This window comes from Centruroides vittatus, unplaced genomic scaffold (genome assembly GCF_030686945.1).
Source record: "Centruroides vittatus isolate TY-2023 unplaced genomic scaffold, ASM3068694v2 contig_559, whole genome shotgun sequence".
NCBI lineage: Eukaryota > Metazoa > Arthropoda > Arachnida > Scorpiones > Buthidae > Centruroides > Centruroides vittatus.
Genome location: NW_027122332.1, coordinates 210,138 through 225,322, shown reverse-complemented (window position 1 = coordinate 225,322; position 15,185 = coordinate 210,138). Strand labels below are relative to the sequence as shown.

At 29.9% G+C, this 15,185-nt stretch overlaps 1 protein-coding gene across 1 annotated transcript in view; it reads right to left on the bottom strand.

Annotated features, from left to right (window-relative positions):
- LOC136978861 (serine/threonine-protein phosphatase 2A 56 kDa regulatory subunit gamma isoform-like) overlaps window positions 1–15,185 on the bottom strand; it is an 82,917-nt gene that overhangs the window by 4,253 nt on the left and 63,479 nt on the right. The window contains 6 exon segments of the mRNA XM_067274679.1: window positions 2,765–2,815; window positions 2,901–3,063; window positions 3,725–3,784; window positions 8,045–8,175; window positions 12,674–12,766; window positions 12,844–12,954. Coding sequence (XP_067130780.1) covers window positions 2,765–2,815; window positions 2,901–3,063; window positions 3,725–3,784; window positions 8,045–8,175; window positions 12,674–12,766; window positions 12,844–12,954 — 609 coding nt within the window.

The following is a 15,185-nucleotide window of genomic DNA, read 5'->3' as shown; positions in this document are numbered from 1 at the left end:
AATGTAGTAGTATTGTTTGATATGCTCTAATGAACAAAGTGAGTGGTTGCCATGTTTTACTGGATATCCAGATAATTAAATATATGAGTCATATAACTCTACAGATGAATTATGCCAAGTAAAATATTTTTCAGAAATCATGTTTGTATATAAATAAAACTGTTGTTTTTTTTTTAATATTGCATAATTTGTCTGTGTTGCAAGTGATGAAGAACAATGTGAGTGTTGGATTGAGGCTGCAATATGAGTCATATGACAGACATTACTGAGTCGTAAAAGGAAGCCATTATGTTTAGCCATGCCCACAGACACAAAGTGAATGCAATCGCCCAATTTGTTGATGCATTGAAGTGTATTGTCCAGCAGCTCTACAAAAGGTAGTGTAGTTCACAGTCAACTGAAAATCATCTGATGTTGCAAGAGGCACTGTTGCACATTATTAGATACTTTCAGACAGGAGTGACTAATTTTTTGTCCAGTGTGCTTATTATTAATATTTGGTAATAAGTTAAACATTGTATGTTGGTAAATTTTAAAAAATCAGTAGATATTTCTTTATTTATATAAACATTTTATATGGGGCCACAGAGACCAATTGATATCAGTTATGCAACAATTATTTGCCAATAGCAGTTACAGGTTAATTAAAAAGTTAGTTTTATTAGCAAATTGAAATTCATCTTAAAAACATTTATGTAATTATTCAAGACCCAATATTTTGAAGACAAAATGTTTACAGATTTGAGTTCATTACTGGCTGTTCTATGAATTTGTTATATAAAATTTAAAAATGCTTCTATTTAAATTAAATTTTGATTCCTATAAAATATGAATTTTATTTGTTATTTAAAAAATAATTCATTGAGCTGCAGTTTGAAAAAATTGTAGACCTATAAATTCTCACTGTTGTCAGTCCATCCGTCTTTTCTTAATCTCGAGAATAGAATTAGACAGACGAAAGCCAAAACCATATATGAAAAGCTTAGGAACAGGAGACTCCGACTAACTATATAAGAACTTTCATTGCAAACTGGAAATCATGTTATTTCAATTCAAAAATTCTCCCCTGAAAGGAGTTAGTTAGAATAATCATGCTAGTCATCTATCTAATAGGAAAAGTATGATGTACAGGGGCAAAACAATACTAATTTGAGGTGGACAGCATATATTTTAAATTAAATAAATTAAAAAATGATTAAAAATTTCAGCCCAGCATTGTGACGATGTTACAATAAATATTTGTTTAAATTTTATACATCATATTTGTAAACATTTTCTGTATTTCATATAGAATTAAAATACATTTATAGGAAAATGTGACTAATAACAAAGTTTATAGAGTTGAAAATTTAATTAACAGTGCATTGTCTTTTATGAAATAAATTTTAGAATATAGAGGTTTTATCCTACAAGTATGGGAAGCTAGGTTTAAATTGCTGTTGATAAATTATTAAAGATGGGATATCTTCCCCATTCTTTATCAATACAAGTTAATTCCATTGTTGATCAGATTGGATTGTAATGAGCATAACTGTGACCAACCATATACCATATTTTCATGGAATGATTGGCATGCCACATAAAAACGGGGGAGACCAGCATGCTAGTTAAACTGGGACTAAAATATAAAGTTAATCAGATCTAACAAAAGTAGTTGTTAATTAAACATTAAAGAAAACATTCTTCCAAGTACAATAAAATAACAAAATTGTAATTTGATTGACTTAAAATCAGGAAGAGCGTTTTCATTTACAAGACAATAAAACAATTAATGACTTATTGACATTAGTAGTACTAGTAATAGTAGTAGTTAGTCAGTGTGAGCTACCTTGACCTTAAAAATAACGCCTTCCTCTCAAATTTCACACAAAGCCCATGTTAATAGGTGTAAGCCAAGATAATTTACAGAGAGTTTCTTATATTTAATGTGTTTATTTTTGCATTTTTGAATCAAATAACAATAAAATATACATAAAAAAAACAACTTTTGGAATTCCATGAGTATTTTATGTGGTTAGAAAGAAGACAAAATGAAGAAATTAAACATATAATCATAATTTTTAATGTAATGCTGACAATTTCAGTTTTAGAATAAAAACTCATTTGTTTTTACCTGAAGCAACTTGTTAATTTTTTAATGCACCCTCTAGAGAGGGATGTATAACCTCACTTAAACTGGTATGCCTACATTCCCCCGGGGATAAACTGGCATGCCAGTTTTTACCATACGAAAATAGCTTATGACTAAATATCTTATATGATTTAATGGTCTCCCCAGATAGCTGTCATGCCAGTCATTCCATGAAAATATAGTATCATATTATATATTCCTGTTAAAAATCAGTCAAATTAAAACAATATGTACAATTTTAAAAATCATGTATCAGGAGGTTACAAAGATTGCAGAAACTGAATTATATATTAAATCATTTAAGATATGAAAAAACTGTCATATTTTTAGTCAATCATTGTAGAATCAGAAGAATACTTTGTCAAGTAAATTAATTTGATTTAACAATAAAAATTTTAGTATATTTAAATAAAACAACAAAATATAACATCTGTAAACTGTATAATAAATTTAGATGACAATGTGCTTTTGAAAATTAGTACTTAAAAGTTAAAAAAACTTACTACTACTAAATCATACTCATAATAATGTTTGAGAAAGTATCAGATAATTACAGCAATCTTATAATTTTAAAGATTTATTGTTTCATCAATGAAATATTGTAAAAAAGATTAACAAATGTACAACTATTACCTCTTTTGGACTATGCACTTTTGGCCAAAATTTTAACAGAGTTGTAATCACCTGAAAAATAAAAAAAATATTTGAAGTTAACGATAATATACTATTTAATTCAAATAAAATAAAATACATAAATAAATTGTTTTACCGGTTCTGTTAAGCTAGGATCTTTTTCTAAAAACTGCACAACACAATAAGCTAATTGAGGATGATATACACTAAGAGATTTGACTTTGTGAAGGGGCATTAAAACTTTCAACAAAAACAATTTGTGCTCCTCTTTCAAAGGTAGTGCAAATCCATTAATAATGCTGTAATAAGAGAATTTTTAAATTAAACTTATTTAAATTCAATATTTAAAACAAACAGTACATATATCACACCTTTAAAAGAACGTTTGTTACAGAGCATTTGGTAACATTTGAAAGTACGAAAAAATAAAACATGAATGTGTGCTGGTTTGAAATTGGTCTTTAAACTTTTATAGATTTAAATTTTAAAATAATTATTCTTAATAATTATTAATTTATCTTACAAAATGAAATTCATTAAGGGTAAAATAAGATTTTATGGAATAATTAGTTTTTCTTCTTAAAATTTAAAATCTAAAAAAATATATTTGCAATTTAATTCTCAGGTTTGATTTTATGACGAAAAAATTGTTGTAAAGTTATAATGTTATTCATGTATAATGAATCCTTTTCAAGAAATATATTAATAAATTCACTTAACTTTTACAATTCAATATAGATTGACTATGTTTAATTATTTAAATAATTATAATTTAGAGTAATACACTTATTATTATAAAAATACATTTAACAAATTATAGAATTTATGTTTGAATTACATAAAGTAATGAGAATATTTTCTTAATTTTCATGTAGTTTGAATTTAATAAATGATTACACAAAAAATTTACTAATTTATATAAATTTGTTTATTCTAGATTTATAAATAAACAAATTTTACCTTCCTAAAATTTCTAATAACTCTGCAATCCCATTGTGATGTTCTGTTTCATAAATAAACCTACAAAAAAAATCAAATTAATAAATAAGTTTTGATAGCAATCTTCAATTACCAATCAAATAGTTTTATTATTAAAAAACATATAAAACAGTTCTATTTAGAAATTAATTATATTAATGACTGGATAAAGCTCAATATTAACTTATAAATAATAATGGAATTAAATTTCTCAACTAGTTTTAGGTTATTGCTAGCATTCTTGATCAATTTTACATTCCCAAACTAGCAACAAAGTTAAAAAAAAACTTTCTGCCTTGTGGGTGCTAAGAAGGTCTCTATTGCATGCCCAGGCCCACAAAAATGTATGTATTACTCCTGCAAATAATTACATAAACATATATTTACTTGATTTTTAGATTAATGTCAAATAATTGTGAGATTATATTGGGCTATAAAGCCACTATTTAGTAATTTAAATGTCAAGTCATTTGGTCTAGAGGTTGGCATTAGGTGTCATCTCTTGATGAATATAATAATTAATTTAGAAGGTTCTGGAAGAAAAGAATTGACCAAGAGCAGGACTCAAAACTACAACTCCTACTTACTGTATGCTACCAGTTTTATACACTATCCAGACCTATGTCTGATCTTCACTTCCAGAACTACTAATTTAGATATAATCATACTAATGAATCATGGTGCCAACTGAAGTTGTCATTTAATTAAATAGTAGCATTGCCAAAGCCTGATGTAATCTGGCAACTGTTTGAAAATAATTATGTAAAGTAAGTGTGTGTAAAAAGATAGCTATTTAAACATGTACATATTTTAATGTAAAAAATTCCAGAAAATTTCCACACTTGTCTAGATGCTGAAAAATTATAAGAGATATACTGAAATATGCATAACAATTCCATTTTACCAATTAAAAATTAAAACAAACATATCAAAGAACTTGATAAATTTATCAAAGTAATCTTAAATTTTCTGATTCAGTTGTCACAGAATTCTAATTTTCTAAAGCTTTGCTGTAGATTATTTAAAAAAAATTAAAATAAAATTTCTCTTATTAACATTTGCATATTATAGTTAATTATGTAGAGTATTGCAAAATAATTTAACAAAATGTTTTCTCATATTAATTGTTATTTTTTTCAAGATAATAATTAATATGAGATATCTTGAAATTATTATCTTTATAACTAAGAATAATCATATCTCGGGCTTTAGCTAACAGTAAATAATTTTTAATTATGCTGCATGTGCTATCATTTGAAAATGCATGGAATGCTATAGAACAATGGTATTCAAACATTTTAATAGTGCGACCCCAAGGTAATTTTCTGCCACCCCATTTGGGGTCACAACCCATAGATCCCATTCAATTTTCTGTTTTATCTTTTCTCAAAACAGCAATGAAAACAGATTCTTTATGCCACATTTACATATTAAAGAAAACATTATGAAAAATTTTAATGCATATATATTAACCATTTTGCAAATGAGTAAATTTTAACACAGGTTATACAGAGGGGTGCAAAAGTAGGTAGACCTATACAGTTGTTATTACAGAAAAAATATTTATATTTTATGCATAAATTAGATCACAAATAAGGAATATGAAATAGTAAAAGATAAAAGTAATAATAATAATGAACACCAAACATCTGTATTTCTCGTTTTTGTATGTCTTTTGTTCCCTCCCATTGCACGGAGGATTTGTCTACACCCCAATCGGGTTGTACATTCGCGCATATTTTGTTGAGCTCCAAGGCAAGTCAGCTGTAATGGAGCTCCTACTGCCTCAAAACAGAGGCAGTTATACTGTATACCACTGTATTTTGGCTATTTGTACTTTTTTGTGTTTAATAAATGGCATGCAGGTGCTCTGAGATGTCATATTTCACTCTTTCCTATCTACCTTTCTCTACTCTTCACTCTTCTAACTTCTACTATAACTCTTCATCTTTCCTTTCCCAAGGCTATACCTATTGGTGGTGGCCTTCTAATCCTTTAGTAAATGTAAATGTAAATGCATTTCTTATATTCACAATTGTATATCTACTTTTGCAACCCCGTACATTGCATTCTCTAATGCTTCTAGAGTCGATTATCAAAGAGAAGGAATCTGGTAGAAAAGCAAACATTCAAATTAAAGCCAAACTAGGAACTTGTCTCAAACTAATAAATATATTCATTGCGCTATTGTTTATTAAATTATTAAAAATAAAATTACTTTTTCTGGGCACCAAAGTTTACTTTTTTGCAAGGAATACTTTTGCCTATCTTAGGTCAGCATTAGCTTTAAGATACAAATGAAAACTGAACATCCATTATGAACATGTTATAAACTGAACAAAAATATTTAAGTTTAATAAAACAAGTAATATTTAAGTTATACATTAAAAACAGTATTTACATTTAATTTGACTGCTGTTTGTTTACACTGATAATGCTAATAAATTATCATGAATATTTCATTGGGACTATATTAAGATTCTTTGAAATTCTATAAAAATGAATAGCAATAGATTGCAAAATAAACACATTTATTATCCTTTGAGATACTATAACTCCTAAGATTTAATGCTCTGCATAATAAGGATCAGGATAATGAACCTAGATTATATTTTAGGTGTGTAATTTAGTTATAATAAATAAATTTAATTAAACTGTAACAAATTACATTGGCAATGCCAAAAGGCAGTTATGGTCTCTCCAAGAGAACAAAGATTTTATTTACACAATTATTTTTGCTTTTCATCGGACGAGTTGTGGAAAATAACTTCCTAACTGAAAAGTAATTATGTAAATTTAAAACTATATATCATAAGTTTTAGGTTATTTGATACTTTAAGTCCATAGACATTAAATTCTAAATAACATTTTCAAAAACTATCCTGAAGCTAAACTATGCAAAAATAATTCTAATTAAATTATCTTACAACATCTTGTACATAATTTAGTAACATATTGTAATAAAATTTTATATATCTTCTATTGTCTACTGCATTATAATAAATATAAATTGATGCATTCAATTTAATTAAACAAATCTGTACAGTTAATTTGGTAAATGAATGCATCTAAAGCAAATACAATTGTAAAGAACCTTTATAATCACTGACTCATCAAATTTAAATGATTGATTAATGCTTGACAAAGATAAACATTCGATGTAATATGTTACATTTTATTCGCACATTAAAAAATAAAGTAGTAATTAGTACTATAACACATTAATAATGTTTTAATATTCTTATTGGATCCTCATTTGTTAAAATAGCAAAAATAATTCAATTTTAACTGGATCTTTCAGACAAATTTTATTAACCCTTCAATTCCTGGATGAAAAAAACATTTCATTATCATACAGCTTGGATGTGAAGAAGCATAATCACATTTATTATTTCAAAACATTAAGCATTAAAAAATATTAAAATGTCATACAATTAGTACTTATTTACATTACAATTAGTACATTAATTACTGTTGTTATAAAAATAATCACCAGAATATTTATATTAAATTCCGAAAAATTATTTGATAAGATTGGCACAACATGTGTTAGAATGTTCCAAACAAATATACCTACTGAACACGAGACAGTAGATTGTTTTACCACCAAAAAATAAAAGAAAATGGTAATAATGACAAACCAAAAAGATAACTTCTAAAAATTTCAATAAAGTGCATATAAAAGACAATGTTTTTGACAAGTGAATGTAATATGTGAACAGGAGTTGGGTCTAACAGACTGAAATCATGTTTATCACGTAATAGTAGGAGTGAAAATAAAGTGACAAATTAAAAAAATACTATTGCTTGAATCCTAGTGATCCAGGTGGCAGCTACTTACTGTAAATTTCAGCAAAATATTGTAATGGATTCATCTCCAATTTATATCAATAGAAATTTTAGAAAGCTTTCTAAAACTTTGTGAGTTGAAGGTTAAAGTAAGAAGAATTATAAAAAAAAGAAATTATTGTCAAGTGGCATTAACAAAACAAAATTTCATGGATACAGTTACTATTAGAGTATCAACATATATGCCTTTAATATGTAAGACTTCTGATTACAACAAATTCAAACAAACTATTTCAAAATGCAATAATAAAACAATTTTAAATATTCAACTCAAATGTCCGGTTAATAATAAATAATTTATAATTATTATTTAATAATAAAATATAAAAATAATATAGTTTCTGGAATGTTAAATTAATGTTTTGTTCAAAATATTTTATATATTTTGTTAAATTAAGATAAGTTATCGGAAACATAAAAACACAAAGTGAATAATATATTATTTTTGCTTACCTATAGAATATATTATTTATTTGTTTTCTAATATATGCTCTAAGTCCAAGAAATTTCCCATATATCCTGTGTAAGGTTGTCTTCAGAAAATCTCTCTCTCTTGGATCTTCACTGTCAAACAGTTCTAAAAGCTAAATATAAATACGTTAAATCAAAAATGCAAATAATAACTTTTCATTATAACTGTATGCAGAAAATGCTTATGAAACTGGCAGATGATCCCTCGTGAAATTTTAAGCAAAAATAAACCACAATAAGAATAAATCATTAAATCATCTACTCCATTGGTGAATATTTACTGGTAGCTCAATGTCACTGAAGTTTTATAGGTTCCAAATAGTAAGAATGAGCATATGGCCATCACTAGCTTCAACCACAATGTATCCATTTTAGTACAACAGTTTGTAAAACTGTAGTTGGTCATCTCAATAAATAAACCATTGAATTAACCACGCATTAGAGGTTGTGGCCGACATTTTCAGCCCAAAATGTGAACAGTGAACGTCGAGCACTGCCATCTGACAATTCTAGAAGGTTGATAATGGCATTCACTACGTCTAGCATGGCGAGTAAAAGTTTGGCCTAAACTTCATTTTTTTGTGTTTGGGGTTAAAATTATGATGTATTTTTTTAAAATAATAATTATTTAAACATTTATGAATAATAATGTAAAGAAACAGATGATTTTAATCCAGAAATTATTTAATTATTCAAATTTTTGAAAGTGATGTGAAGTGCCTATAGAATTCACATATATTTCTGTTCATAATAGCTTATCATAATTCTGTAGGAGTAGGTTTGTTCTTTCACAGCATCATCTACCATCAACAGCATAATATATTTGTAAACTTTCTAAAAATAATTTCCCGAGCTGCTTTCGGATTTACATAACCCACTACTTCCATCAACAAAAGTAAGGTAGTCCTATCATACGGTAGGAGACATGACGCTAAATAAAATAATTATTTAGTGTTATTAAACATCCTATAAATACTTTAAAATAGTTTAATTTGTTTATTTACCTTCGCTAGTAACATTCGTCGTCGTCAAACATGTTTCACCATTTTTCAGCAATATCCCATGAGTCAATGTGTGGAGGAACATGTTTTACTTGGAGTTTAAACATCAAATGTGTACTTCTGTTTGCCATACAAGTTTAACGTTTAACTTTGGCTGCAACCTCTCTATTAGTTACATGACATTCTCACAGAATTAATTTCTGTCATGACTCGTGATCTTTTTTTTTTGTAACATCATTAAGTCTTGCTGCAAATGTTTTTCCCTGTTTCTGGTTGAGACTGACTCAGTAACTCATACCGTTTACATCAGCACCTATTACCTATTTGGCTTGTATGGACAAGTTTAGGCATGTCACTGAAGAACTGCTGATATCATCAGATGCTTAGACTATATAATCAAGAAACTGCTCAAGCAAATCACAATACATTTTTATTCATTTTGGCAAAGTTATTAAATAATAAATATGGCAGCAGCAGCAACTAGATCTAAAACTGAAGTGTACCTCCTTGGTTCAACAGTAACTGAATTAACTGGCTACAAGTTCCCATCCTTACATTTGTTCTTGGTTTGTTTTTACATCACCATCTTCAACTGAAACTAACTATCAGACAGTCATCAGCTGTTACAGTTGAAAAGCTGGCAATATTTTATGAAATGGCAAGGATCCCAATGACAAATCCAAGAAACTGCATAACTAAACAAGAACAAACATTTGAAGAATGGCATTTGCTAAAGAAAAACAAAGGGTGACAATCTGTAACACCGCAAACAAATGAGGCTAAATTTGTTAGTAAATTAGATAAACTAAGATGAGAAATGTTTTTGACATTTCTCATCTTAGAGCAGTCGAAATTATAAAAATTCCAGAGGATCATGAGTTCTTGTTAGTTTAGCGTGAAAAAGGACGTAAAGGGTCAACGGTAGGTGTGGATGCAAAATTAGCTACAAAGGAGAAACAATCAGCAGAAAGACAAGAACAGATGCTTTTCAGAAAAAGTAGAATGGAAAACTTGAAGAGGAAGTGGTGAAGAAATAGCAAAACTAATATCCTCAAGCAGCAGCACAGATACTGATGATGATTATGCAAGCTGTAAAAGAGACAGAATAACTAGTGAGGAAGCAGTTGGAGGCAGATTATCCAGACAGCAAAAAAAAAAGACACTCTCTGTCTCTACTAAAATAAACAGATGAAGTTACATCGAACATAGTAATGAAAATTTCAAATTTTGTGAATTGTGATGTTTAAAAATTTTTTCGTTGCAATTTTGGTTTGTAATCCATCAAGTTTTTGAATATTGTAAAGTTTACACGACTATTTAATTAGTCTGTAATTGTCCAAAAAAGTGAAATAAGTCTGGTTTACCAAAACAAGTCTTGTATGTTTTCATTTGTCATAAATTGCTTCTTTTTATAAACTTTGTGGTCATTGAGCTACCTTTAAATATTAATATATCAAGTTCTAATATCTTCTGTAGTAATTTGAGACCAATTGGAATAGTTCTGGAGGGCAGAACCACAAAAAACTAAGTGATTTATTTTTTCCCTATTTTAAGCACCACCCTAATGATTAGGGTGGTGCTTAAAATATTTTATTTTACTCCTTATGAGCAAGCATCAAAGATGGGGGAGGTTACCTAAACTTTTATAAAATTTATTCTATTGAAAAGTGCACATTTCTGGTGAAATTACAAATTTATGTATTCAATACAAGCATTCAATATGTTGAGTTCTTTGCTTACGACAAGGCAATCTATGTTTACAAAAAAATGAAAAAGTTAGCATATACAGTCAAACCTGTTTTTGTGCGGTGGATAGGGACGCATAAAAGAAAATGCATAAAAAAAAATCACGCAAAACTTCACCAGTGGCTATAAAAAATAGTTTTTGCAACACAATTAAAAATATATTTTTTTATGCGGTGAATAGGGACCGCATAAAAAAAGTCTCACGTAGAAAATAACTCGAAACCGTACGAAATAACTAAGAATTGCTTTTTTAACTCCTTGGGCCTTTTTCTGCAACACCTAATGGGCAAAAAATCCTCTAAGAATTTTAATTTTTATATTAATTAATTATTTCCACTTAAATACGAATCTAACATTAAAAAGTTAAAAATAATCGTTAAATAATGATTTTATTTGATAAATATAGCTGCAGGAAGTGTTATTTCATTTAACAAGGCGTGAAATTTCACACCTGCAGTCTAAAGCAGGAGAGGAGCTAACTTACCGCATCTGTTCAAATATAACATAATATTTATGTTTTTATGCTATTAAAATAAGAGGGGACCGAAATAAACGTATAAGAAAAAAATTTTACTGAATAAAAAATGAAAAAACCTGCTGATGTCATAGAAAACAACCAATAGAGTTTTTAAAAATTTTACAGGAGTCAATTATGTTCCAATTTGATTGAAATTTTCATATACCACACAAAAAAAAAATCGCACAGAAAAAGACCGCACAAAAACAGGTTTGACTGTATATGCAAGTATTTTCTTTTTTTAAATCCTAGCCAGCTCCATACAATATAAAACATCACATCAAAAAATCAACACACATACACATTACTGTCGGCATTTGTCATTCAAACAAAATGTTAAAAAAAAAATGTAAAAATGTTCCCAGTTTTCTTCTGATATACAGTAGAAACTCGTAAATCGGCACCCCGGTAATCAGAATCGCCGGTAATCGGCACGATTTTCAGTCGGACTGTGTCGTGCTGAATCGAACGTTTTTGATACTAAATTTACTTCTAAAGTATAATTTTCATGTTTTTTATATTCTTCAATATATTTATTTTGTTTGTACAAAATGCAGAAATAATTTTTAACGATACGATAGCCTCGATTATTATTATAAAAATTTTCGTTAGGCTTAATCGACGAAATTCAACACGAAGCGACAGCAACGAAAAATTCAACAGGAAGCGACACGCAACGGAGAAAAATTTGAACATCGGACAGGTTAATATATTTTTTTCGTACATAGACCGTAATCGGAACAAATCCCTAATCTGAACAACCCCAGTCCCCAATTGATTCCGATTTTCAGTTCACTACTGTATATAACAGAACTGGGAAAGTAAAATGCATGTTTTGCCAACTTCTAAACATGATAAATGTTCAGACCTAAGCCAAACTACAATATATACACCCCCATGAACAGCAAGGCACAAACATGGAGCAGGGGGTGGTGCAATGATGATTTGGTCAAGAGATGCAAGTTCTCTATAAAATGTGCAGATAACACCTGTCCCTCTAAAACAATGTTACACCCACTTATGCACCCCCCAGAATGAAAACACTCACATCGTACTGGCCCTCTTTCCATTCCTATGTCACTTACAATTTCATTCAGTAGATGCAATAAAATAATGATTTATATATGTTGATGAGAACCAAAAAATTGACATAAAATGCAAAATCAAAGACAAATTATGTTTACTTTCATGTGACTGGCTCACTGACAAGCCATGTGACAATCTTACGACGCGTTTTACGTCATAAAATTGCACCATTCTAAAAGTCTTAATTTCGTTTGAACCAAAAGAAACGCATCACAATTAAAATTTACCATAGAAAGGAAGAGGGGAAAAAAAATGTTTTACCTGTAATACAAATTTCTGATCAATGCTACGTTTAGCTACGTTGGGCTGAAAATCTGGAGACTCCAAAAAACGAAGGAAAAGTTCGTATACTAGCTGTAATTTTTATTCATTTGTAATTAATAAAAGAAGAACTCGCCCATTTTAAGACAATGAAATTATCAATTTTTTACCTGAAGATGGGGCCATGCAGCTTCTAAAGTCGGTTCATCTTCTTCGGGATCAAATTCTGCACCATTTGGATTAGAAGAAGGTGGCAGAGTTCGGAAAATGTTTACAGAAAACTAAAAACAAATTACTTTTTAACTTTCTACTAACGTTAAACAAATTCAAATAATACTACTAATAATAATAAGTTAAAATAAATACAATTTAAAAATTTGCTAAATAAACTGCAAAGTCGTACCCATAACGGGGGAGGAATCGCCCGTGTTTGTCCCGTTATGGGTACGACTTTGCAGACGCGAGTGAATTCGGCAAGCGACGTGCGAGAGAGCGAGACTATGTGGCGACGTTTCTCGCTCTCGATAAGTAAAGCGCGACTACACCGAGGAGAGCGAACGGGAGAAAATGGTGTGGAGATGATAACGTCACACGTTCCCGTCGAACTCGTCACAGGAAAGCATGAATTACTACACTGTATGGAAGTAAAAATCAAAATGGTTAGACTACGATGCTTACTACTAGCTAAGAAAAAACTTTTGTTATTAGGATTACGTTATAACGAACACACAAAAAGAAAACGAAAATACGGTGTTCCTCTCCTCTGGAAACAGCGAAAGGATAAAGAACTTTATTATAATTTCTTAATAAAACGGAATTTATATACATCTATGTATATCTATAGTTTGAAAAAAAAAAATCTTCTTATATATACAGTAGATGAGAAACAATCTTCTACTCGTGCTAAAGCGCATGCGCAGTATTGAGTGAGAAGCGAGTCGCGACAAATATCAAATCCTGTTCGTTTTCAGATATTTGCGAGAGCCAGAAATTCGCTTTCGCCAGCGAGATTTCTCGCTTGTGCATAGTCGCACCTAAGACCGCAAACGCCACGAAAATCTGAAAACGAAATTTCTTACATGTACAGTACTAGGTAGCGACCGTCGAGGCTTCGACTGGATTCGGTTAAAACATTGGCTACTTGGAGCACAAACTGCTTGACAATCTTGATACGCCTCATGCTACGCTAGATATTGAATAACTTGAACTAAATATACTTAAAAGAAGTTCGATTCGTACCAAATTTCTGTGTAAAAACCGGAAAGTCGCCGGTATGAGGTATATGCAGAACACTGACCTAAGTCATACGAACGTTAAAATGCCTTTACAAGTTACACGCTTTGTTCTCGCCAGTTGGACAACTTGACGTTCTCCAACTGGCGATAAAAATCCAGGATCTATGAGTTTTTTTTTTTACGTTAAATGAAGGACATTGATCCCCATTCCATAACCATGTCTGCTAAACCCAGAGTTGGATCACGGTCGCTCATTAACAAACAGTTCGAGTATTACTGTATATCATTTTTGATTTTCCTTCCTCCATCGACTTTGTTAGGTTTGATACGAAGCGGTAAAGCGACATAGATCTGCCAAGGGGAATTCCTCCAGAGAACACTTTCTGTAGGAAACTGGTCCTATTTTGGTATTAGACATGTAAATAAAACCCGGAAAACGTCACTTGGTCAGGTGCGAATTCGCGCCCATCTAGTAGTATTCAGTGGTTTAATCTACTAGGCTACTGAATGGCCCCTCTGCATCATGACGAAATCAAAGTTCCTGTGTAAATCAAATAGTTTTAACTTCTGGCCTAATTGTCATTGGTGAGAAGTTAAAACTATTCGCTAATACACAGGAATCATTGCCAGGACTTCCAATTCTTGAATTTTACACAGTGCTTCGGCCTCCAGGTATGCAACAGCTTTCTTCAAATCATTCGACACAATGTTTGCCCGTTTCCGCGGCTTCTTCTTATTCCAACGTGTTTCTTAAAAGCACTTTGGAATTTCTGATGAAGGATCTCTATCCATGATTAACATTTTACCGTTTTGCCATCTACTAAGCACCCTCCGTAAGAAGGCTTCCCAACTGATGTTCCAGTCGTATTAAACCATAAATAAATTTAAGAAACTACAATTACGTATTTATTAAATATTTAAGGTTAAATTATAATAAATCGCATAAAGTAAATAATAGTGAATTTTTCAAAAAATTTAGTTTCTAGATCATCGCATTTTTCAGACTGACAGAAAGTAAAAATCATTGTCGGAATACGAAGCACGCATGATATGTAACTTAAAAGGAATGTTGAAATAATATTGCAATCACCCCACAAATTTTGTAATGACTGGAGCGAAAAATAAATGACGGCTGCGATCTTACGTCATCAAATACGTATACCACATCGTCAGATTCAAACGAATCCCCTTCCCCATAAATTACTGACGTAATATTTGAATGGTCCCGATAAAAAAAATTTTCATAATTTCACTTTTGTTTAACTTGTCGTTTACCT